The following is a 26,668-nucleotide window of genomic DNA, read 5'->3' as shown; positions in this document are numbered from 1 at the left end:
TCTCTCTCTCTCTCTCTCTCTCTCTGTGTGTGTGTGTGTGTGCTGAACTTGTTGAATCTTTGTGGGATGATCTATCGATGAACTACTCTACCTATTCTAACCTAACTCGAACCCGAGCAACCAGGTTCAAAGTCAATGGCGCATGCAAAACAATACACCTCATCCAAGCACGCTGCATGGAGACACAAAAACAGTTTGGTGCAAAGAGCCGGGCTGTTTTCATCTCAAGTGAGCCTAGAAGCCACAGTTTCGTTCATTCGTAACCACGACGATGCCCGACCTTTATTATTAGACAGACTGGATAAACTCAGAGTGATGGTTGTTAAGAGAGAGAGAGAGAGAGAGAGAGAGAGACTGGAGCTATTTAACAAGACATACTCAACTTTGATCATTACCGGGGTTCAAAACAGACTACACGTGAAACGTCGAGGAATTGTGGGTGACATCTCTTAGATAAGTTTGTCAGCAAAGTAGAAATGGTAACAGGCTCATCCGCAGAAAAAAAGCTTAAACTTCAACCCCAAAATTGGGCACCAGAAATGACACATAAGGGGTAAGAAAACCAATCACAGAAAACACAGCATAGTTTTGCATGGCCTGACAAAAACAAACATATCTGAAGAATGCAACTAAACAAGTCTAGAACACATCCCATATCAGAAACTTGCTCAGATGTTCATACACCTCTGTCTTAAAAAGGGGGTTCTGAATGTGTTCTATCCTTCCCCGCTTTCTAGACCCTAGCCCGCTTGTTGCTGCAAGCTGGGCACTTGTACTGCTTAATGTGCTCAGCCCTTGCTGGAGTTATCTTCACACACTTCCCATGGAACCATCTTTCGCAGACATCACAACAGATCCAGAACTCATCAGATGCATAGTTCTCCCCACATGCCCCACAAAGTGCATCACCATGCTCATCTACCAATTCATCGCCACTCTCCTCATCATCCCTTGTCGGAGGTGCCTTTGTTGATTTTGTTTGAGATTCTGACTGTCGTGGCTGCATTTTTACACTTGACTTGCTCTTGCTGCTGCTATTGGTGGTGACTGTTGACTTCTCTCTCGCTTGCTTCTTAGAAACCCCTGTCACAACCTCGAATATTGTCGGGAGATCATTCATCATGTTGAAGAGCCTCTTCCTGCAATCCCATATCATTTTAGAAAGTAGATAGAATATGAAGATAAATCCATGATCTCCGATCAACCACAAAAGGAGTGCACAATAAGTGCTTGCACCAGAATGTTCTTTTCCCATTCTTCTATTGAACAAAGTCCTCATTGCACATACTCACAGAATAACATTTGTGATAACTTTAACTAGATTTATAAGTAAAAGAGCACTCACAAAGAAATTATTTTCTGATACTCATGCATGAATCAAGCAACCAAATGAAAACCATGATCATTCCCAACAAAATGCATTTGCATGTTTATTCAACATGTTCAGGACATACAAAAACACATCTTGCAAACCCAGAACGAAGATTTGGACTTGCAACACTCGGAACAGAAACTTGATAGCATCATTCATATCAGCAGCATCAATCAATATATCAGGAATTTTGTAAGCTGATGTTTAAACAAAGATAAACAGGAGAGAGAGAAATAGAGAAAAAAGGGGAACATAAATCATAAATGTGATCAAAGGAATGTATCAATCTCACATTTTAGCTGGAAAGGGAAATTTTCAAGTATCATATCAGACATGCCAAACCAAGGTTATGCAAGATCCACGTTCCTAACAACTAACATCCAAAAGCATTATCCAATCAAGTCAATGGTTGCAGCAGATGTTGCCAGCAATTATATAAACTAATATTTGTAAAGCAAAAGTGTAAAAACAGGATATCATAAGACACAGTATCAAATAATTAATTTAGGATCAAGTTTTAGTTCAGCAAGAATGTGCATGAAATAAATTGAATACTAACATCAGACAAATCAGCAAACAAATGGAAATACTTATATTATAAAGATTGCTCCTATAAAAGTTTTCTCCTTACTAAGAGAGATTGATGGAACCTGTGCATTGTTATCAAACAACACATACCACCAGCTGAAAAGAATCATCTCCATATTTTCCCCAGTTTGGATCCCAAACATCCATATCCAAATCTAGCCATCATATAAGGTCTTTGCATCCCATGACAATGTCTGCTCCCAACTAGCATTCCAGCATTGAGATTCAGTAAAAGGGAAACATTTGTGGTAAATGTGTTGCATGGCTACAAGTTTCTTCCAAATAAGACACATCTATCAACCTGCAACACCCTTCCATTTCAGGTCATCATGGTTGAGAGAACATCCAAACTATAAGTGAGACAAAGCAAATAGTTCCTATGTTTCTTGGAAGCACTAAACATATTGTTAAGTGAATGCCCAAATGTGCTAAAAGAAACAAGTAGCATGTTAACAGAGAAGGAGACCCTACCACCAGAGATTCCTGATCCCTCCATCTACAACCTCCATGTCTAAGGAAGGCAATCCACCATAATTAATGCATGTACACTGCAATAAGCCCATGAAGTGCAAGGTTATAAACTAAACGTTGTATGCCATTCCAAAATATGATGATCCAATGACTGTACTTAACAACAATATATGCTAGTTCCTCCATATAGTAGTAGTTAGAGAACCCAGCCCCAGGGAGGAATGGATTCTACAAAAAGGCCTCAAGAGGGCGTGCACAAATAGGTAAAGAAAAGGGAGGGACGTGCAATGTTGAGGGACAGAGTTGTCTCTCCTGGTCGGCTACATAGGGCAGCGTGAGGTGAATGGGGGGTTGGTAGCTAAAGAGGGAGAAAAGATATTTCCTTCGAGTCGATGACGAACGTGGCGAGAGAGAAATATGTTTCCTCATAAAACAAGAACAAGAACCAAGAACGAAGCTTAGAGAAATCTCTAAATAAACTTCGTTAAGAATAAACTAAACAGGATACATCTATATATAGCTTTACAAGAGAGCAAATTAGTAAAAGTACAAACCTGTCACACGGGTGCGGGTACGACAAGGGTGCGGAGCAATTTCAAAAATTTTGGATACAGGGACACGGCTATATATACATATATATTTTAAAATATATATATATATATAACAATAATAAGATTATAAATTTTAAAGCAAAAATAAAAAAGTAATTCTATTGAAGTAACAACACACGAAGAGTGCAACTGGAGTGTTGTGCGATCGTAGAATGCCATTGCGGTTGAAGGGAAAGTTTTATAGGACGACTATTAGGCCCGCTTTACTATATGGTACGGAATGTTGGGCTGCCAAGAGACATTATATTCAAAAAATGAGTGTAGCTGAGATGCGTATGCTGAGATGGATGTGTGGAAATACAATAAAAGATAAGATTCGGAACGAGGAGATACGTAAGAAGGTAGGTGTTGCACCCATTGAAAATAAGATGAGAGAGAATCGTTTACGATGGTTTGGACATATTCGGCGAAGGCCTAATGATGCTCCAGTTAGAAGGATGGAGAAATGGAAAAATATATTAGTTAAAAGAGGTCGGGGTAGGCCTAGGAAGACATGGATGGAGGTGATAGGAAAGGATATGAATGCTTTGAACCTCACCGAGGACATGGCATTGGATAAAAATGATTGGAGGAGAAGGATTCATGTGGAAGACCCAGAATGATTTTCTTTTTTGGTTCATATCGCCAACCCCAATTGTTTTGGGATGAAGGCGTAGTTGTTGTTGTTGTTGTTGTATTGAAGTAACAACACAAACTTACCAAAATATAACACATAAAGAAGGAGGAAGATGATCGAAGATCGATTTTTTTTTTTTTAGTTTTTATACATCTTCTTAGACAACTTATTGAAAGATATAGAGAGAGGAACAAAGATTTGCATATGGTTTTTATTGATTTAGAGAAGGCATACGATAGAGTACCTAGGGACGTTCTCTGGTGGACAATGATGAAGAAAGGTGTTTCTCTCAAGTACATTAGTATAATTAAAGATATGTATGAAGGAGTAGTAACCAATGTCCGCACTTGTGGAGGGGTGACAACCAATTTTCCGATAACGGTTGGGTTACATCAAGGATCTGCTTTAAGCCCTTTCCTATTTGCGATAGTGATGGATGAGCTTACGAGATCAATTCAAGAAAATGTACCGTGGTGTATGTTGTTTGCTGATGATATTGTTTTGATTGATGAGTCTAGAGCTGGGGTTAATGCTAAGTTAGAATTATGGAGACATACATTGGAAGCTAGAGGTTTTAAGTTGAGTAAGAGTAAGACTGAATATATGGAATGTCGATTTAGTAAGCAACGAAGTAGTGATGGGAGTGTAGTGAAGCTTGGTGAGCAAGATATACCGGTGAATGATTATTTCAAATATTTGGGATCCATCATTCAAAAGTATGGAGAAATTGATGGAGATGTAAATCATAGGATAAAGGTTGGGTGGATGAAATGGAAAAGTGCTACTGGAGTGCTGTGCGATCGTAGAATGCCATTGCGGTTGAAGGGAAAGTTTTATAGGACGACTATTAGACCCACTTTACTATATGGTACGGAATGTTGGGCTGCCAAGAGACATTATATTCAAAAAATGAGTGTAGCTGAGATGCGTATGCTGAGATGGATGTGTGGAAATACAATAAAAGATAAGATTCGGAACGAGGAGATACGTAAGAAGGTAGGTGTTGCACCCATTGAAAATAAGATGAGAGAGAATCGTTTACGATGGTTTGGACATATTCGGCGAAGGCCTAATGATGCTCCAGTTAGAAGGTTGGAGAAATGTGAAAATATATTAGTTAAAAGAGGTCGGGGTAGGCCTAGGAAGACTTGGATGGAGATGATAGGAAAGGATATGAATGCTTTGAACCTCACCGAGGACATGGCGTTGGATAGAAATGATTGGAGGAAAAGGATTCATGTGGAAGACCCAAAATGAATTTCTTTTTTGGTTCATATCGCTAACCCCAATTGTTTTGGGATGAAGGCGTAGTTGTTGTTGTTGTTGTATACGTCTTTTACCCTAAAAATTGACGAAAATAGACTCGGTCAAAGTTGACTGAGTCCAAAATATGGACAGACTCGACCCCGGTGCGTTGACCGAGTCTGCCACTTAGTTGACTGTATCCACCCCCTGTTTGAAGCCGCACCCGTGTCGGGTACGGTCGACACGGGTGCATCGACCTTTTAGCCAACTCCATGTGACTTAGGTACAAACACACTCCCACCCTTGATAAAATTCCATAGGGGGCGTCTCACCATAGTCTCAGTCTAGATCAGAGTTGCCAGTCCAGGAAGCGGGAGCGGGAAGCGAGGCACTTCTAAAATTTTAAGAAGCGGGAAGCGCGGGACGACTTAGGAGCGAACCGGGAAGCATCTCGGAAGCGACCTAGGAAGCGAACACAAATCATTGCTTATATACATAAATGTATGCACATTAATATATACTAGCAAAAAATGAAAGTAGAAAATTGAAATTATGTTATTAGTCAAAGGTAAAATCTATTTAGCCAAATTATCAAACAAGAAACAGATCCATTAGGATGTTATAGATTACAAAAATCACACGTTAATTCCTGGATAAACGACATAAAAGAAAATAGACACAATATTGATCGTGAAAGTATAACATACATTAGTATGTTTTCCATTATAGCACTATTCTGACAGTATAAACTGAGTGGCTCTGATGCAACGAGTTGATAGAAAGAGTAAAGAAGTAAACTGTGCAAAAATTAGAAGAAAATCCTATTGACTTGTAAAGCTTATTTGCAGATTCTGCAATGTAAAGTAAATCCATTGAACCAGTCGATACGAGCAGTTGGTGCTTCTGGAAGCGCTTGGAGACAGCCCGTTTTTCTTACCGAAAATCTGATGGATCAAAATCGGATTACATAAAAACCCCAAAAATCGATGTCGAGAACTACCAAACGAAGCAGTGTAACCCGACCCCTTAACAGAGGAAATGAAACCCTCTTGAAAGGGAAGAAAGAAGGAGATTAGGGAGGAAGAGAGAGCGACAACCAGAGTCTAGTATGTCTGCGTAGAGGAACAGACGACAGTCAAGGATGGTGAACTCCCTTGACGGAGCGTGAGTTACCAGAAAACCTCTATTCTCCGGATTCCCCCTCTTTCTCTTTCGAAAACTCGTGGAAGGCAGCAAAATCAGGAGCGTGAGTTGCAGTGAGGATGCAAGCTCCATTTCAGTGGCAACTCTATCGCCTACATTTCCTGTTTAGTCCTATGAAATTGCATGCTACCTTCGAGTTACGTGAGATGGAGATACGTGATGGAGAGAGGAGATGGAGATACGTGAGATGGAGAGAAGAGATGGACAAATGGGTACGTAGTACGTACCTGAGTGGATTCATCGTCAGTCGGTGGAGGTCGCCGGACGTCGGTGCAGGTCACCGGATTTTGGATTTCGCCGATCGGTTGATAGAGAGAGGAGAGAAGGGAGGAGACTCAGATTCAGCAGAGGCGTAAAAAAAAACCCTAAACCCTTTCGAGTTTTGTTTTCACGGGTTTTTCAAAATCTCTTTTTTGCCTTTACTAAAAAAACTCGTTTTTTTAAATTTTTTTGAAAAAAAACTTTTAAAAAAAGGATAAAACAGTAAATCTCCTTGCAGTACCCCTTTAATGGGGTGCGCGTACCACATTAAAGGGGTACGCGTACCCTATTAAAGGGGTACATGTACCCCATTAAAGGGATACGCGCTTCCCAAAATAAATGCGCATTTCCCTATGCGTTTCGGAAGCGCCGCGTTTCGCGCTTCCGAAGCGTGTGTCGGGGAAGTGCGCTTCCCCTACTGGACATGCGCTTCCGGTAACTCTGGTCTAGATAGGACTCCAAGCTGGGCAGGTTTCTCTAGAGAGTCTTGGGGAGAGGGGGATTCCCTCTAGCAGTCCCAGCTGAGTAGGACTCTAGTTGGGCGGATCCTGGGCTAAAGCGGATTTTTAAAGGGTTTGTAACAATAGTAGCCACCTCTTAGGTAATAGGCCCATCCTCCTACTACTACTTAAAAGTATTGGTCAACAGGAGATGGGGTTAGGTCAAGGGTGGGACCAAAATGGTCCCACCCCTTTGACCAAGTTACATACATACATATATAGTAATGATAAGGTGCTCCCAGAGTACCTACTCCCACCTAATAGAAGATTTAGATTTTCAAATTTCTTAAACTTTTTTTGTTGATCAAGATTTGATCTGTAAGTATTATATAGTAGAAAACAAGTTTTGGATCATGTGATTATAGCATACATGTATGTTTTTTAAGACCTTTAAAAATCAATGGTTCACAATGTATCAAAATTTCATGACTTAAAAAATCCTATTTTTATGTCCAAAAAGTGAAAAAACACGATCCAAAGAATGATTTCTATCAAATAAACTATGTTGAGTACATCCATAAGGTTTAATTGAGAAGATACAACCTGCAACCATGATTTCAAGCCAGAGCACTGTAGCATTTCTCATATATATATATATATATATGTGTGTGTGTGTGTGTGTGTGTGTGTGTGTGTGTGTGTGTGTGTGTGTGTGGTTGAATTTCAGGTCTAAGCTAGGTCCAGCCCAACTCGTACCCATGTCAACATGGACTCTACCCTCATACCCATGTTACATAGACCAGGGGCCTCATAGGCTGGCTTAGTTCGACCTTTGTGGAGCTGCTAACCATGTCATGAATAATTCAGGTTTGCTATCTAACTGTTACAGGTACACCATTTGGGGTGCTTTGGAGTCATTTGGGTTGGATCTCCTCTACAATGGCCCATGTCCATTTGGGTTGATGTATTGAGTTTGACTGTTTGAGAATAAATTATAATAGGTTGGGCCCAGTGAAACTTGAGTGTAATAGCTTCTAGAAGAAGCCACCTAGGGTTAGCTTGTGAGGGAATCCACCGTATCAGGCTACAAATAACCCACTCATGCTTGTATTTGATATGCATCCATCCATTAATGAACTTGTTTTGGGGATTTCTTTAGAATTCATCTTGGGAGGCCTCTCTTGCCTCCACATAGGAGAAATTGGGCTCTTATAGCTAGACATAGAAGAATAAATTACACTTAATCTTGTCCCTAAAATCCTAAATCCAAACTAGCCTAGCTGAGCACTAGCCTAGTCAATTTTCCCATACTATTCTCCTATTTTTATACCATTTCCTATCATTCTCCCATCTTTTTCCCATCATTCTTCCTCTCTTTTTCCTAAAAATCTGGATCCTTAACATCTGATTTTAGAGCATTTTCGGAAACACAAGGAGATTTCGCAAAAGTTACATCAAAATAGAGTAGATCAGATTATTCTCCCATCTTTTTCCCATCATTCTTCCTCTCGTTTTCCTAAAAATCCAGATCCGTAACATCTGGTATTAGAGCATTTTCGAACCACGAGGAGATTTCGCAAAAAAAATCATGAAAATTGAGTAGATCAGAGCTATACCAGATCCTATTAATTTTCCAGCAAAATTTTGAATATTCCAGAAGCTTGATGGGTGCATTTGTTGTCAAGTTTACTAGACTAAATTTCACATCTGAAGCCTTTGTAGACCAATTCAGATTTGTAACAATTCATCAAGATCGTGATTAGATTAAGGCTTGAAAGGATCTTGTTCATTTCCCAACAAGAGATCAAGAGAGGAAAAGGAATTTCAATGGTATTTTCACAAAATCTAGCATAAGAAATCCATGGGTCAATAAATCTGGAGTAGAATTGAGGTGTGAATAGACTTTAAGAGGATGTAAATCATAGATTTGGGGCAAGCAGTTTCCAGTGGGCTTTGGAATTGGTTCACATTCCAGCTGATCATCTTCAAATTCCAGCCAGATTCTTGAATCCTCAACTGGTACTTGCTGAGAGTGACTGTATTGGAATTGTTGGTGTCTAGACCATCAATGACGAATTCAAAGAGGGTTGTGAATTTTCCCCAGAACCTGTTGCAGTCCAGACAGTCTGTTGAAATCATGCACCAGAATTCTGGGATGTGAGCGCATCAATTGAGGTAGGATCTATACCTAACCTTGAGTCTACTAAACCTTTAATCCAGGGCAAATTTAGACCAATCAGACTGAAAATTCAATCCAAATCCAATCGAACTTGTCCCTTGTTTTTTGGGTGAAAACCTGTGGAAAAATCTGTGTTTTCTGAACTGTCCTCTTCTATACCTACCTCTAAAAACTGTAAAAAAAAATCTTCAAATTTGGATCAGAAACTGCTCATTGTGCCTGACTCCAAACAGCAATCAAACCAAAAAATTGCAAAAAAAAAAACTCTGATCTGGAATGAAAATACCAAAACTGGCCTGACAGTGCTTGTTTCCAGCCAGTTTCCATCCATAGGTATTTTGCAATACCAAAGCCCTTCAAAAACACCCAAAAATCGGTAAAATACTCACAGTTGAGCACTATCGAATTGGAAAATTTTGAATTTTGATTGTGGAGACCAGAATCTGGAACTCTGTTTTTGTGGTTCAACATTGAGTTTTCTGGCAAGCATTTTACCAGAATTCTGTCCAGGATTATCCGATCATCTTGTATAGTCAAGCTTGCTGGGTTTTTGGTGTCAGATTTATTCCAAATTTGAACCAGTGATAGATCAGTATAGATATTGATCAAATAAAAAATCAGCCCAGTAGCTTCCCAAAAGTCTCGTCTACAGTGTATTTCTGTATACTGGTTTGATAGAGCCCTGTTCAGCACAAAATTCAGAGTATAGCTATTTTTTACATGAAATTCGCATCAGATTTGCCAGAAAATTGATACAGAGAACGTTCTCAAACTTCATATTGCTACCAAATTAGAATGTGGCATGAGTTATTGCAAAAAAAATATATTTTAGAATTGTAAATTGCAGACTACTGCATTATACTGTTGTCTTGGTGCAGTGTGGTTGTGTCATGACCTATTTGGTTCAAATCAGTATGTCACAATAATGAATCGTGCTCAGCAGTTGGTAGCTAAGTGGTTAAAACTGCCAGTCAGCACCTACGCGCCGGTCCCCCTAAAAGGCCTCATTGGTGCCTAGGTGGGACTAGTCGGCCTAGTCAGGACCCAAAAAGGAAAAACTAATAAAAAAATAAGAATTACAATAAATTCTTAAAAAGTAATAGAAAATAAACATTCAACACAATTTATGAAACTGAAGAACTGACAGACACATAATTCTTGAACAAAGCTAAACAATCAAAACATAATTACATTCCTAAGATTCAAATCCATGTAGACAGATATTTGTTGGTTGTGTCACCTAGAGACCCACAAAATAATACAATTATTTAAAATAAAAATATAAAACATAAAAACATTGAAAAACTTAAATGTATCAAAATACACAGTCAAATCCAATTATAAGGTTCTAAATATTATTTTAAAAAAAGCATAAATTATCCACCTTGGTTTCTCCCCACCTAGGTACTCGACTAGGCACCTAAGTAGCCTAGGCAGGATTTTAACTACATAAGTTGGTAGAGGAGTTGAGGGTTGAACACAAAGAAAAAATCTCTTCAATTGAGGAGAATTTTGAAAACATGGATAAAAAATTAGAGATGATGATGAAGATGATGGCCGAGATGCGGTGCATTATTGCCGTAAAACCAAGTGTGCCTTCGCAACTAAAGGCGAGTTCCAACCAAACTAAGAAATTTAGGGAAACATTGAGCATAGATAATTTCAAGGTACTCGTAAAATTGATCGAACAAGAAGAATTGGAGGAACTGGATCAAATCTTGATGGAGGCACTCCTTGGGGAATTCTTCTTCGTCTATGCGAGGAATGCACTGTTATGGATTCTTGCATAGTCATCATTAATCGCACCAAGTTCTTTGTTGAACCTACAAAGCATGATGAAGTTGACGCTAGCCATAGTCAATTGCCACTAGGTAGGGTCACCGCAATCATCAAAGCTTAATATCCATAACTGAACTCATTGGGAAGAAACAAGGCTAATTCGAGACCCAAATGGAAAGTCTTGCATTTGTATGATTATCAAAGCAAGAAGATGAACTCTAGAAGAGAGAAGTTGAGAAGAAACACAAAAGAAAACTTCATTGCTTCTAAAATGAGAGTTATAACAATATATGGGTGACATTGCCTCTATCTCACTACAAGACAAAAATTGTTGACTTTATACTAACTAAAAATGTACAAGAACAACCCTAGAAAGAATAAAATGCACACATATATACAATAAAAGGGTAGCACTCAAGATGCGCATACATATGACACACAAGTCTTAACACTCCCCCTCAAACTTGAGATGATGTAAGAGGAATCATCCCAAGTTTGGAAAGGAATGAACTAAAATGTAAGGGAGCAAGACTCTTAGTAAACACGTTTGCAATTTGATCCTTAGAGATCATGTTCTCAAGAGAGATAACTCCATCTTCATAAGCTCTCCTAGTGAAGTGACAATCTATCTCAATATGCTTAGTCATTTCATGAAACTCTAGATTCTTTGCAATATGAATGACGCTCATATTGTCACAATACAATGAAGTTCATCCACAAATAGGAACTCCTAATTCTCCTAATAACCACGTTATACAAACAATTTCAGTTGTTTGCTTCTTGCTTTTCCAAGATATTAAAGAGCTACCAACAAAATCCGAGACTATCCCGTGTAGAGCCTCCAAAATCTGCATCGCAAAAGACTCTAAGATCTATGGAGGAGGACGAAGAGAAGAACATTCCATAATGCACTGTCTCACATATCTAATGATATGAAGTACCACAACAAGATGAACTGGCCTGAGGAAACTTATAAACTGACTGACTACATGAACATAGGTGATATCTGGCCTAGATATGGTCAACTAAATCAAACTCCCAACTAGTTTCTTGTAAACAACTAGATCCTCTAGCTCTATTCCATCTGAAGCCTTCAATTTTACATTTGCTTTCATAGGAGAACTAACCTTTTTAGAATTATCTGCTAACCTCGCCTTTACAATAAGATCAATTGCATACTTATATTGAGACAAGTAAAGTCTTTTCTTTGAGTATGCAACTTCCAAGCCAAGGAAATATTTCAAATTTCCTAGGTCCTTCATTTCAAAGATGCTAGCCAACTTCTTGGTATCATCCGCCTATAAATCATCACCTGCAATGATCATATCATCAACATAGAGAAGCAATACACTTTCCCTAAGAACAAGATGACACAAACAACACTGGACCATAATAGTTTTGCTCAAAACCAAGAGACTTAACAGTTGAACTAAACTTTTCAAACCAAACCCGAGATGCGTGTTTGAGTCCATATAAGGCTCTCCTCAATATGCAAATTCTACCCTGCAAATTTGAATACCTCTATGGCAATTCTATATATACCTCATCCACATCCCCATTCAAGAAAGAGGTTTTCATATCTAACTACCACAAATTCCATTGTCTTACTGTAGTAACCGCAAGCAAGGTCCTTACGGTGGTCATATGAGCCACAGGTGCAAATGTTTCAACAAAGTCAATCCCAAACTGCTGACTATAACCATTTTACACCAACCTTGTTTCTTATCTTTCAATGGATCCATATACCTTAGTCTTAGTCTTGTAAACCCATTTACATCCCACTAAATTATTTTCAGATGAAAGTTTCACAATATCTCAAGCATGTATTCTCTCTAAAGCATTCAACTCTTCAGTCATCGCCAACTACCACTCCCCTTTAGAAGTTGCTTCTGCATAAGAGTTAGGTTAAACATAGGAGTAAATTAAAGCCAAGAATGCATGATGCTTAGGAGAAAAAAAATCATAAGAAACAAAACGAGTAGGATGCAGAGAAATTTGAGAACTACGACGTGCCTGAATAGGAGAGGAAGGTGTAGGATCTTGAACTATGTGCCCATAATCAACTGGAAGGAAATCAGAATTGGCTTATAAAACATCAGCTTCTTGCAGAATTCAATCTATGAAAGGAATACTTAGGACACCCTCTTATCTTCTATCATAGGTTTGGCCAAACCTATTATTAGGAGCTTGAGACTTAGACTGAATGTTAGTATTCCTATAAAACATTTCTATTGGAAATGGCACCAAAAATGATCAATCAACCCCATTCTTATTTTCATCCTTAAGCTGAGAAAAATATGGTCTATGCTCATGAAAGATCACATGTCTAGAGACCCAAATCTTCTTTACAACCAGGTCATAACATTTATAACCTTTTTGTCCATTAGAAAAACCCAAGAAGCAACATTTCACGGCCCCAGGAGAAAGCTTATCTATGTAGTGCTCAGGTAACAAAACAAAAGTGCAACCAAATATTCTCAACAGTCTGCAATTGGGTGCAACACCATACAACTTTTGAAAGGGAGAGATACCTTTAAGAACTCCAGCATCAACCCAGTAGATCTTAGGCACACAACTAGAAAACAAAAGAGCCATGGTAGTTCCCAGAACATGTCTATTCTTTCTCTTTGTGACTTCATTCTGCTCAGGCATATATGGATATGATTTTTTATGAACAATTCCTTCCTCTTGCAAGAAATTTTGAAATACATGACTAATATATTCTCCCCTTGAATCTGAGCGAAGGATTTTAACCTTAGCAGAAAACTGAATCTCAATTATAGAACAAAACTTTTTAAAGATCTCAAATAGCTCACTTTTGTTCTTCATGAAGTAAATCCAAGTAAATCGTGTATAATCATCGATAAAAATGATAGCATAGGTAGAACCACTCTTCAACAAAACTGGTGAGGGACCTCAGACATCTGAATGAACAAGACCAAAGGCTCTATTTGAGCTTATCTCCCTATATCCAAAGGGAAAGGCACGACGCTTTGCTAGCCTACAACTTTCACACTCCTTGACATGATCTGAAACAGAGACTTTAGGCCCACCAAAGCTATCAGAAGAAACAAGATATTAGAGTCTAGAACTAGAAATATGACCAAGCCGTTGAAGCTACAACATAGACTCGTCCAAAATTGTTGTTCCTAAGCTACCTCCAAGCCTCTTTTGAGAACTCAAATCTAATAAGTCTAGGTAATACAAGTCCCCTCTTCTATGGCCAATCCCAATCCTACTTCCTGAAAGTTGGCCCTGCATAACACAATCTATAGGAGAAAAATTTACATTGTAATTATGTTTAGTAACTTGACCAACATAAATAAGATTCACAGCTAACGAAGGGACATGAAAAACTTAAGAGATATTGAAGTTGCTCCCAAGAGAAGAGGTGGGAGTAACAGACCCAACTTTGAAAAGTCGCATAGAGGATCCATCTGCCGTGAGGATGACCATTGGTTAGAATAGACTCTTGCGCAGTCATATGACATGATGCACTTGAGTCTATTAACCATCTTGAGGAACTACTTGAAAAACCAACAAAAGCAGTACCAAAAGAGGTAGACAAAGTAGAAGAAATTGAAACATCAGTCTTTGCTGAATCTTCTCTAAAATGTTTGACGGGAAGCAAATGAAGAATCTGAAAATTTTCTTGCAGAAGGAATACAATGTGCATGGTCACAAGGGGCAAAGTATCCTTAGGCTTTTCTGCTTGTCCAGCACAAGGAACTATGAGAGCCCCGTACTTTTTCTCCAACATAGGACATGATTTCTTCATGTGACCAAGCTTTTTACAATAAAAGCAAAGGCTCCTATCATTTCTGAATTTTTCAGAACCACCTCCTTTGAGTACATTAATCCTTTCAATCGTTTGTCCCAAGGCCCTAACATCCTCGCCAAGCTCAGCCCAATAGTCCTTCATACACACCAACCTCCAAGCTACAAGGTAAAAATGACTACACGAAAAAAAAAAGAGCAACAATCACAGCAACCAGGCACCAAACAAGAACCACAATATGTAGTTCACACCCAGGGTTACCGGAAGCGCCTAGCTAAAAGGGGAAGCGCGAAACGTCGCGCTTCCGAAGCGTGGGGGGAAGCGTGCTTCCCTTTAATGGGGGATGTGTTTCCCTTTAATGGGGGACGCGCTTCCCATCACGCTTCCCCCTCGCTTCCCCTGTTTTTTCAATTTTTTTGTATTTTTTATTTTTTATTTTTATTTTTTTCGCTTCCCCCTCGCTTCCGAGACGCTTCCTAGGTCGCTTCCGAGACACTTCCCGAATCGGTCCTAAGTAGTCCCACACTTCCCCGCTTCCTAAAATTTTGAAAGTGCCTCGCTTCCCCCTCCCGCTTCCCGTATCGCTTCCCGCTCCCGCTTCCTCAACTGGCAACCATGTTCACACCACAATTTCTACAAGAAGACCCCCACAACTCGTCAAGGATGTTGCAAAAAAACACAAAACATAGTAAGAACGACGTCCAAAATACTGTATATAACAGCACATCAAGGAACTATCTCAACCGATATTACAATATCAAAGTGCACAAAAAACAATATCAAAATAGGTCTATCGATATCACAAAAGTGACTCAAATTCAGCCCAACAGCCACATCCAATGCCAAAACTCAATCACAAAGAGAAACACAAGGCATTCTTTCATGCCACTACAAACAGCATAATATATAAGCAACCAAGAAATCTGATAGCCTTGAAATGCCTAAAAATAGATCCCAAAAGTGACCCAAATTCAGCCCAACAGCCACATCCAAAGCCAAAATACAGTCACAAAGAAAAACAAAAGGAATTCTTTCATGCCATCAACACAAATAGTATATTATATAAGCAACCAAGAAACCTGATAGCCTTGAAATGCCCAAAAATTGAGTTACCGCCTGAAATTCCTCCCCAAACTTCAATAAACCTCACTCAAAAAGCCAAGATTCACACCCATACTGATATCAAGCCACAGTCAACTCAAAAACGACTCAAATATAGAATGAGCAAATTTCACAAATATGGACACTCAAGAACATAATATCCAGAAAATCTTCAAAAAAACACCAAAAATCCAAAACTACTCCATTGGAATGATTCTTGATTTATTGGACTTCTAAAGCCAAGCCCTTATCTCAAAAAATGTAAATCTGAAACTTTTTCCTGATGTGATGACATCAGCATGGCACGAATCCCAATGCAATACCCAGATTACCGATAAATGGAATCTCTTTCCCCTTCTGGGCAAAATCTCAGCCCTCTCTTTCAATTTGACATGGCTTTGATAACATATCAAAGCAAGAAGATGAATTCTAGAAGAGAGAAGTTGAGAGGAAGCATAAAAGAAAACTTCATTGCTTCTAAAATGAGAGAGTTACAACAATATATGGGAGACATCCCCTCTACCTCACTGCAAGACAAAAATTATCGACCTTACACTAACTGCAAATGTACAAGAATACCCCTAAAAAGAATAAAATGTACACATATACAATAAAGGGTAGCACTCAAGATGGTCATACATATGATACCCAAGTCTCAACAATTATGACATCGATGAGGACGAAGTTGAAGACATGCCTGATTTAGAGAAAACAACCCATTCACATGCATTTTGAGGTTTAACACCTTGGAAGCAGCTTGCTAGTAGAGTAAGTTAGCAGTAAGATAGTTTGATGTTATGTTATGTCTTGGTTTCCATGTTGTTATGTTGTACCTTGGGTTCATGTGTAGTTGGGCCATGAGTCAATTCATGGGTTAGGACCTTGCCTTAAGGGCAAAGAAGATTTTAAAGAGGGTGAATTGTTACATGTACACCATTGGGGTGGTTTGGAATCATTTGGGTTTGATTTCCTCTACACGGGTCTATGCCCACTTGAGCTGATGTGGTGGGGGGTTTGGGAATACATTGTAGCCACTCCATAAGATTATAAATGACCAATTGTGCTTGTATTTGATATCCATCCACCCATTAATGAACTTTTTTGAAGAATTCTTCAGAATTCTTATTGGGAGACCTCTCCTGCCACCAATAGGGGAAATTTGGGCCCATATGGCTGGTAAAAACCTAGTTATAAGAGAATAAACTACACCTAATTTATTTCCCTAATCTTAGGTCTAAAATAGCCTAGTCCATTTTCCCATCATTCTTCCTCTCCTTTTCCTAGAAAGCTAGATCTATAACACTAACCTTATTTCTTATAAAGACATACCTATATTATTACTGGAAATGAGTCAGTGCACTATAGGAGTTCTTAATCTTGAATTTGCAGGTCTCATTACCATCCATAATGTCTTGCTGGTACATAGTTTTTAAACAAATTTTATTTTGGGCACTCAAATGTCATGTGAAAATAATCTCTCTGTCTTATTTACTTTCTATTCTATTTTCTTGAATAATAACCTGTCAATGGGAGGCACATGCACTACAGGATTGCAGCATGGTGAACCTTATATCAAGACAGTTCCACCAACGAGCTCCAAGTATTGCTTTATATCAATTATGATGAACATGATTTGGCATCATAGATTAGGCCACTCCAGCAGGGAGTCCTTGTCTTTATTTTGTAAATAAAGGATTTGTTCCCAATTCATTTCATGGGCTGGATGATGGTTTATGCTATGGACGTCAGCTAGGAAATCACATTCGCTTACCTTTTTATGAATAGTAATAACACATTGATGCCTGGGGCATGGCCTCTGTTCCTTCTCTTATGGGGCCATGTTATTTTGTGATATTTATTGATGATTACTCTAGATTTATTTGGTTGTTTTTCTTGAAGAATAAGTTCCAAGTATATAAGACCTTCATTAATTTCAAGATTTTCAAAAAAATCACCTAGTATGATCTCCTTCCTCACAATGATGGGGGAGAAGAATATTCTTCTATCTCATTTTAAGAACTACATTGAGACAACAATATAGATTGGAAAACATCTTGTCCACATACTTTAAAGCAAAATAGTATGGTGGAAGGGAACACCAACACATTACTGAAGTTGATCTAACCCTCAAGTTTATTAGTGGAGTTTGTAAGTTTCTTTGGACCGATGTTATTAAAAGCTTTCCTTGAGGAGCAAAAAGCGTGCCTCCCCTCAAGGAGAGCTCCCTTTTGCTATGAGGTTCACCCATAAAGCGCATAGGTCTAGAGGTATGCACCTCATTGCCCGGTAGAGCATGCCATGTTGTGAGGCGCGTGTCAAAAGGTGAGGCGTGTGCCTCTTATAAGGCTGGTCAAATGGGAGACAAAGCCCCCATTTGACTTAAATTAAAAAAATGAATGAAAGGGAGGGGGCCCAATAGGTGGGGCTCCCTCTCAAACCTTTCCCCTTTCGACTCTTATCTTCAATGACAACAAGGGTTTGGGTGACCACTTCTAGGGCGGAGGAGTTCCTGCGACCACTTCTGGCACAACGACGAGGTTTCAGACAAAGATATGCTTCTCCTCTCTTCTTTCTTTCTTTTTCCTTTCTCTCTTCTTTCTTCTTTCTTCTTCTTCTTCTTCTTTCTTCCTTTCTTTCTTCTTCTTTCTTTTTTTCTTTCTTTTTGTTTTCTTATTTCTTTTTCTCCATTCGTTCTCTTCGTCTCTCCTCTATTCTTTCTTGTCTCTCTTCTTTCCTTTTTCTTCTTTTCCTTTTTTCTTTCTTTCTTTCTTCCACCTCTTTGTTTTGCCCTGAATAGTTGCTTTATTTAAAAAAATCATATTTATGTTTCTATATTTTTCCCTTTTTATTTTCAAATTTTGGGATTTTCCTGATATATGTTGAGATTTATAGAAACTCCTATAAATTTGAGTGTGGTAGTTGCATATTATAATTGGATCACTTGTTGCCTTGCAACAATCTTATGATTCTATGTTTGATGCATTTTTTCCACTACTATGCACACGGTGGCCTCATGCTTTGCATTGGATGTTTCTTTTTCTATGTATCAAACGATGTATTTGCTTGATTTCTGAGATAGGGATGTGGGTTGGGCTGTATAAAAAAAATTGCTAAAATCTGCTCTATAAGTAATTGTTGTGTATTTAAAAGTATATTTTCATATGCTTTATAATTGTGTGTGTTGTGGATTCAAGGATGTATTTTCATGTGCTTAGTGATTTTACTACTTATTCTTTGGTTGAATGCTCATATTTTATTTTGTTAGATACTTAGATAGATCAAGTTATTACCTTGGTGTTATTGCTACATATTGGTTTTGGACCTTTCTATATTTATTTCGAATTCTCTATTTGCTTATATTTATTTTTGCTTTTCAAATTTTTGTAAGTTTTTAATTATTTATTTGTGAGGCGTATGCTTTACGCCTCACTTCATATTTGGGTGCCTCGCTACGCCTCAATGCTTTTCACAACATTGCTTTGGACTGAATCTTTACATACCAGATGGACATAAAATTAATAGGCTACCAGGTGAAGTTTTGAATGGGAAAACACTGTATGAGTTTCTTACTACTAAAGTTCCTAAGCACTCTAAAGACAGGAACTGTGGGTGCTGGTATTATGTTCATGCTGATGAATCCGAAAAGAAAAAACTAGATCCTAAGCCATGTATTTTTGCGGGTATCCTAATAATTATAAAGGCCAGAGATGTTATTCTCCAAGGCCAAAGAGAATTCCAACATCAAGACATGTGACCTTTTGATAAGCGCATATTCTTCTCTCCACCTAAGCTTCAAGATGCAAGAAAATAATAGATCCCTCAAAGTAATGCAAAGGTTGAGCGACAAGAGTCTTTTTTATCATTGTTATAGGAAGGTCTAAAGATTCAATAAATAAACCAGAAAAGAGTGGTCAACCCCCAATAGTCCTAGTGAAGATTCTGAAAGATTATTTTCCAATGAAGAGCAAAATAATAAGATACTTAACAAAGACTCCATAGGTAATCACAGACTAGTATGCAGCAATCTCCATCAAATGAGCTGATCCAAAACGAGGAATTGAGAGTTGACTTCAAATGTCCAAAGCAAGCATCAAACATGAAGGTACTTGCTCAAATATGGATCACACTCAATATGCAACAGCAAGCACTCAAGTTTTTTTCCCAAAAACAAAAAGGACCAGCACATGATGGTTAAAGAAGGACAACACATAAAAGGCATCCCATTGAAAGGTGGGTATCTTATAAAAGGTTTTCATCAATGAATTTTAGAGGGATATGAACCTAGTAATATATTGAGGCAACTAAAGATAAAATACACGGGCATGCAAAATGAAAAGTTTGAGGCAATGTATTATAATAAGACTTGGGATATTATGACTAGACCCAAAGATAAAATTGCAGTAGATTGCAAGTGGATCTATATAATTAAATATAAATATCATGGGAACTTTACAACCAGCCGTATGGTTTACACTAAAACATATTTGCCTTGTGAGGAAGATTGAGACAGTTGTTTTATCCTTGGCACTCTCATTTGATGGAACTTATATCAACTTGATGTTAAAAACACATTCTTGCATGAAGATTTGAAGAAGTGCTCATGGAGCAACTAGCATGCTTTCATGAAGCAGACCTAAAAGCTATATATGCAACTCAAATAAGTCTGTTTATGGTTTAAAACGAGTATCCTGCACTTGACTTTATAGTTTTCATAAAGCATGTGGAAAGAGGTTTCTTGAGGACAACTATAGATCACTCCTTATTTAGTCACAAGAAAAAAGAAAATATGGTCATTGTTTTACTTTAGGTAGATGATATAATTATTACAGGAGACTCTGATGTGTTGATAAATAAGATTGAGGAATTTTGCACCAAACATTTCAGATCAAAGACCTTGGCATTGAAGTCGACAAGTCATATTGCTATAAAGTTGAGTCAACAAAAATGTGAAATAGATGAATTGTGCAAATTCAATATACTGAATTACAAGCTCATAGAGATTCTGTGTGTTGTGAATATGAGACTATCAAGAAAAGGAAAGCTACTCCAAGAACCATGGTGTGCTTCAATATCTGACCATAACAAGGTCAGAAATTTTGTGAGCAATAAATCAGGGTTTTCAGTTTATGCGTGCATGCATAACCACTCACATGGAAGCTAAGTCACAGGGACTCGGCACACGACCCTGGGTGCGGTCAACGCACCCAGGGTCATTTTCGTCCACATTTTGGACGTAAAAAAAAACCGATGAAAAGGAGGATAAGGGCAAAAAGAAAAATTGCCCTAATCTCTCCTCTCCTCTCCCGCGCAGCTCAGCTCAAGCTCTCTCCTCCCGACGCCACCTCCTAGGCTCCTCCTCTCCCTCATCACAAGTATGTACCCTCTAGCTCCCTCTCGCTCTCTTCTTGTGTCGGCAATGGAGGGGCTGAACCCCCCTACTCCCTCTCGCTCTCTTGTTGGGTCGACAGGGGAGGGACCGAGCCCCCCTGCACCCTCTCGCTCTCTTGTTGGGTAGGCAGGGGAGGGGCCGAGCCCCCCCTGCTCCCTCTGATTTCGGCAGGGGAGGGGCTGAGCCCCACCTCTCGTTCTCTTGTTGGGTCGGCAGGGGAGGGGCAGAGCCCCCCCACCCCCCTGCTCCCTCTGTTTTCGGAAGGGGAGGGGTTGAGCCCCTCCCTGTTTTCGGCAGGGGAGGGGCCGAGCCCCCCACCCTGCTCCCTTTGATTTCAGGGGAGGGGCCGAGCCCCCCCTCTCGCTCTCTAGTTGGGTAGGCAGGGGAGCCCCTCCCCCCTCTCGCTCTCTTGTTGGGTCGACAGGGGAGGGGTTGAGCCCCCCTTGCTCCCTCTGTTTTCGGCAGGGAAGGGGTCGAACCCCTCCTCTCGCTCTCTTTTTGGGTCGGCAGAGGAGGGGCTGAGCCCCCCGTGCTCCCTCTGTTTTTGGCAGGGGAGGGGGTCGAGCCCCCGTCCCTGCTCCCTCTTATTTCAAGGGAGGGGCTGAGTCCCTCCCTGTTTTTGGCAGGGGAGGGGCAGATCCCCCCTCCTTGCTCCTGATTTTATTATATATATATATATATAAAAATATATATATATATATTATATATTTTTTTATATCAAGATAATGTATGTATAATTGATTTGAAATTTTGAATGTATTTTTTTTTCAGGATAAAAATGACGGATAAAGGGAAAGGACTTGCATCATCCTCATTCCAACATGTGAGGTTAGATGCTAGTTTTGCTAATAGTTGTAGTGTGATTGATGATGTGGGGTCACTATGGGTACACGTAGATAAACTTGCAAAAACTGGAGAAGGAGGTGGTGGAAACAAGAGATTTCGATGCAAGCTCTGTGAAAGAGATTTTGTTGGGTCTTACACAAGAGTGAAGGCACATTTGTTGAAGATATCAGGACATGGCATTTCAGGATGCAGAAAAGTTGATGAGGCAATGCGAAGATAATACAAGAAAATACAAGAAGAATATGAGAAGAGAAAGACAATGGCTGATTCTTGTGCAGTTAGTGTGACATTTGCAAGCCACCAAGAAGATGCTGAAAAAAAAAAGTCAATTTAGGAGGTAGAGGAACGATACAAGCAACATTCAATACATATGGAAAAGAAGAATTGGATAGAAAAGTTGGGAGGTATTTTTATTCTAGTTCACTCCCATTTAATACGGCTAGAAATCCTTATTGGAAGGATTTAGTAACATCCTTGGCAATTTGTAATTTGAGTGGTTATGTGCCTCCAAGTTCAGAAAAAAATACGAACCACACTTCTTGCAGAAGAGAGGGCAAATATGGAAAGGTTGCTAGAGATTAAAAAATATTCATGGGAATAAAATGGAGTTTATATTGTCTCTAATGAATGAACAGATATTCAAAGGCGTCCACTGATCAATTTCATTGCTTGTTCGCTTAGTGGCCCAATATTCTTGAAAGCAGTTGATGCATCTGAGAATATAAAAATACAGAGTATTTAAAGGGATTGTTTATAGAAGTCATAAAAGAAGTGGGTGATCAGAAAGTGGTACAAATCATTACAGACAACGCTCCAGTTTGTAAAAGTGCAGCGTTGAGTTTGGAGAGTGAGTACCCTCATATTTTTTGGACTCCCTGTGTAGCACACAACTTAAATCTGGTCCTAAAGAGAATCTGCAACCCAAAAGAAGAAAAAAATTCACAAGCATATGCTTTATGTTCATGGATTGAAGATTTAGAAAGAAATGCCATACGCATTAGAAATTTTGTTGTTAACCACCATCGTGCTAATGCTATATTTAATAAGCATTTTTACCTGAAATTGTTGAAGGTCGCTGAAACACGTTTTGCGTCCATCATTGTGATGGTGAAGAGGATTAAAAGAGTGAAGAATGCTTTGATTAACATGGTGAGTGATGAAAATTGGGCTTTCTATCGTGCTGATGATGATATCAAGGCTCAAGAAATTAAAAAATCCATTCTTGATGATGAGTTTTGGGACAGAGTGGTATACTTCTTTCAATTTACGCAACCTATTTGGGAAATGTTAAGAGAAGTTGAGAAGGATGAGCCCATGCTTCACAGAGTTTATGAAATGTGGGATAATATGATTTAAAAAATACAAGCTATAGTTTCAAGCATGAAGAAAAAAATCCTGCATTGGATAATTCAGAATTTTTTAATCATATTCATTCAATTTTAGTCAGAAGATGGGATAAGAGCAACACTCATTTGCATTGCATGACACATTCTCTTAACCCAAAATATTATGCAAATAAGTGGCGGGCTGGTGGTATTGCTCGTGTCCCTCCAAATTTAGACCCAGAGCTATCAAGACATAAAAATATGTGTATGACAAGACTTTTTCCAGAAGCATATCTTTTACATCAAGTCACACAAGAGTTTGAAAAATTTTCATCTTCGAGATTATATGGACCGACATTATTCGCGAGAGAAGAGGATAATATAGATCCTATCACATGGTTGTCAACATTTGGATCAAAAACACCTCTTATCCAACGTCATGCATTAAGATTGCTATCGTAGCCTGTTAATTCATCTTGTTATGAAAGAAATTGGAGCACATATTCTCAAATCCACAACATGAAGAGAAACAAACTCACCAGCAAGCGTGCAGAGGATTTAGTATATGTTCATTTGAATCTTCGATTACTTTTGCGAACCAATGATGAATACAAGTACTAATTTGCTCTCTTAGTTATTTGATTATTTTTTAATTTTTCATTTAAATATATTTGTATTGTATTTAACATTTTCAAATTGGGTTTGTAATGCAGACAAGGAACATCCAAATTTTGGGATGTAAACCCAGAAGAGTGTGACTTCGAGGGAGAGTATGATTTCAACATAACAAACATGGATTTAGCTGAGCCCAGTATTCCTTCTAATGATGCATTTGATGATGAAGAAGAAAATTATTAAGATTCATTACTTCATCAGGATATACTTTGGTATGTAATTTAGTTCTTTTCTACTTTACTTATTTGATTGATATTTAGGTTGATTTATGTAATTGCTTTACTTATTTGAATGATATTTAGGTTGATATATTGCATGCATGATGAATGATATTATGACAATGTTAATTGTTAAATGTTAATTGTTAAAACTTCAAAATTATATATATATATATATATATATATATTTTATATTTTTGCCCTGCCGCACCCCCGCACCCGCACCCACACCCATGTGACATAGCATGGAAGCCTTGAACAGAATCATGACATATATAAAAGGGACCATTAGCCAAAGAAAAACCTATAAAAGGATTTCGACAAGAAAAAATATGTTAAAAACAATGATTGGATACTCAAAGGCAGATTGGGGACACTAGATGATCTATCTCAAGTTATGGCATATTTCTTAGAAGAAATCTTATATCTTGGAAAAGCAAAAAATATAAGTGTTGCAAGTGAAAAGACGTGTACCTCTTGTAATGGGTCACGGGTCAGGGGATCCAGACCCGTAGTCATTGCTATTTCATTAATGGTAGTATGTAATTTCTTCTTGTTGTAATAGGGGTATTTTAGTACCCTACAATTTGTATTAGTATGTAACTATAAATGAAGTAGAAGAGCAGCCGATCCTATGACTGGAATCGGGTTTTCCTGCAGCTCCTTCTCTCTCTCTGTTCCTCACCCTTCACGTGTGGAAGAACTTGAGTATTGCAAACTTAACATGGTATCAGAGCCACGCTACAGTTGGATCTGGGATTGACTCCAAAGGTATGTCTAAAAAGATCTGAATCTCATCGTTTTACTCTTCCAAGTCAACAAAATTTCTTTTCTCAATATTCTTTCTATTTGCCTCCTCATCTCATCCAATATTTCTCTTGGTATCTCGATCTTGATAAGTTCTGATCAAAATCAGATCTGATCAAGTTTTCTTTTCTGATAAAACTAAATTGTCTCGGTCTAGGTATCTTGATCCTAAGCATTCTCAAGGCTGCCTTCTTATCCTTCAATCTGTTTTCAATATATCTTATTGATCAGTTTCGATCAGAGCGTGATCTAGTCACGTAATCGGGTGTCAGTTGATCCAATCATATCCTTTCTTGATCAGATCTGACCAGACTCAGATCTGGATTCTTCTTCCTTTTGACGTCCTCCTTACCTCTATTTCTTTCCATACTTGAAAGGAACTACATTAATATCGGATGTGATTTTCTATTCATATGTTTTTTTTGTGGTTTTCGTATTTAGTGATTAATTATTTATTCCTTTCTGGAAATCAGAAATCTGATCAGAATTCAATATTTAGTTTTAAATCAGATATTGATTTTGAATTAGATATCGAATCAGTTTTCTTCTCTTAATCTCTATCTAGTGCCATTTACATAGCCCGTTATAGTCCTCTCTGCAAAAAAAGAGGAGAAGAGGTTGCAGCAGTTACATTAGTCAGGTGCGTGACCTTTCATCAAAAAAAAAGGAGGATTGCAGAAATTGCAGACGGGTTGTGTGCTGGACACATTCTTAATATTGTGAAACATGGATTCATTTCCTACTCAGTCTGGTCTTTCTTCAAGCTTCCTCAGTCAACTCGTGTCTGAAAAATTAAACAATTCAAACTTCTTGACTTGGAAGAGGTAAATCATTCCTTTCATTAGGAGTCAGGATCTTTCTGGACATCTGGATGGATCTGTTTCAGTTCCTCCAGAGTTCATATCACGAGAAGAAAGAGACACTAAAGGAGCATCTACTACGGTATATGTTAGAAATCCTGAATTTGTAGCCTGGATGAAAAGAGACCAGGCATTAGTTTCTTATATCACATCTACGTTGTCACAAGAGGTGCTTGTGGCAATTCCAGACGATTGTACTGCCATGCAACTTTGGGACAAACTTGTTCAGACATATTCACATGTTTCTTAGGCTAGGATTATGTTTCTTAAAAAAGAGTTTCAGATGTTAAGAAAGGATTCCATGACTATCATGGAATACTTGAACAAAATGAAGATCATCACAGATCAACTAGCAGTTGTTGGGTGTGGGTGTGCAGTGACTGATAAAGATTTGGTACAACAAACTCTCAGTGGATTGGGACCTGACTACCATATGATTGTTACTTGTTATGTTTACCTGAGCTGCCCAACTTTAAAGATCTGCGCGCAAAATTATTTCAATATGAGATGAACTTAAAGGGATTTTCTGAAGAATCATCTATGCATACAGGGACGCAAGACGTTCTTGCTACAGGGATGGCTTATGCACGAGGACGAGGAAGTTATGATATTAAGGGAAAGGGAGGAACATGGGAGAAGTGGACAAGGAGGCCGTGGATTATTGCCTACACCCAACACATATACCAATCCACAACGACAGAGGCCAATTCTTACTTGTTTTTTATGCAATAAAAAGGGGCACATCAAAGCTAATTGTTGGTTCAATCCCCTAAATAAAGGAAAATCAACACAAGCTGAAGCAAAGAGAGGTACAGACAGTACAAGGACCAACGGAGAAGTAAATGAGTTATTGTTGTTAGCTTTAGCAGGATTGAATCTGAAACAGAATGAGCAAGGTACTTGG

At 38.6% G+C, this 26,668-nt stretch overlaps 1 protein-coding gene across 2 annotated transcripts in view; it reads right to left on the bottom strand.

Annotated features, from left to right (window-relative positions):
• Positions 1-513: 513 nt before the first annotated feature.
• Positions 514-26,668, bottom strand: part of LOC149838110 (PHD finger protein ALFIN-LIKE 3-like) — a 32,864-nt gene continuing 6,709 nt past the window's right edge. For both annotated transcript variants that reach the window (XM_090006383.1, XM_090006382.1), the window contains exon 5: positions 514-1,139. In XM_090006383.1, the coding sequence (XP_089862509.1) occupies positions 734-1,139 (406 nt within the window). In that variant the 3' untranslated portion in view covers positions 514-733. The remainder of the gene's footprint in view (positions 1,140-26,668) is intronic.

This window comes from Nuphar pumila, chromosome 5 (genome assembly GCF_984573655.1).
Source record: "Nuphar pumila chromosome 5, dmNupPumi1.hap1.1, whole genome shotgun sequence".
In the NCBI taxonomy this organism is placed as follows: domain Eukaryota; kingdom Viridiplantae; phylum Streptophyta; class Magnoliopsida; order Nymphaeales; family Nymphaeaceae; genus Nuphar; species Nuphar pumila.
This window is presented reverse-complemented; position numbering and strand designations above follow the sequence as displayed.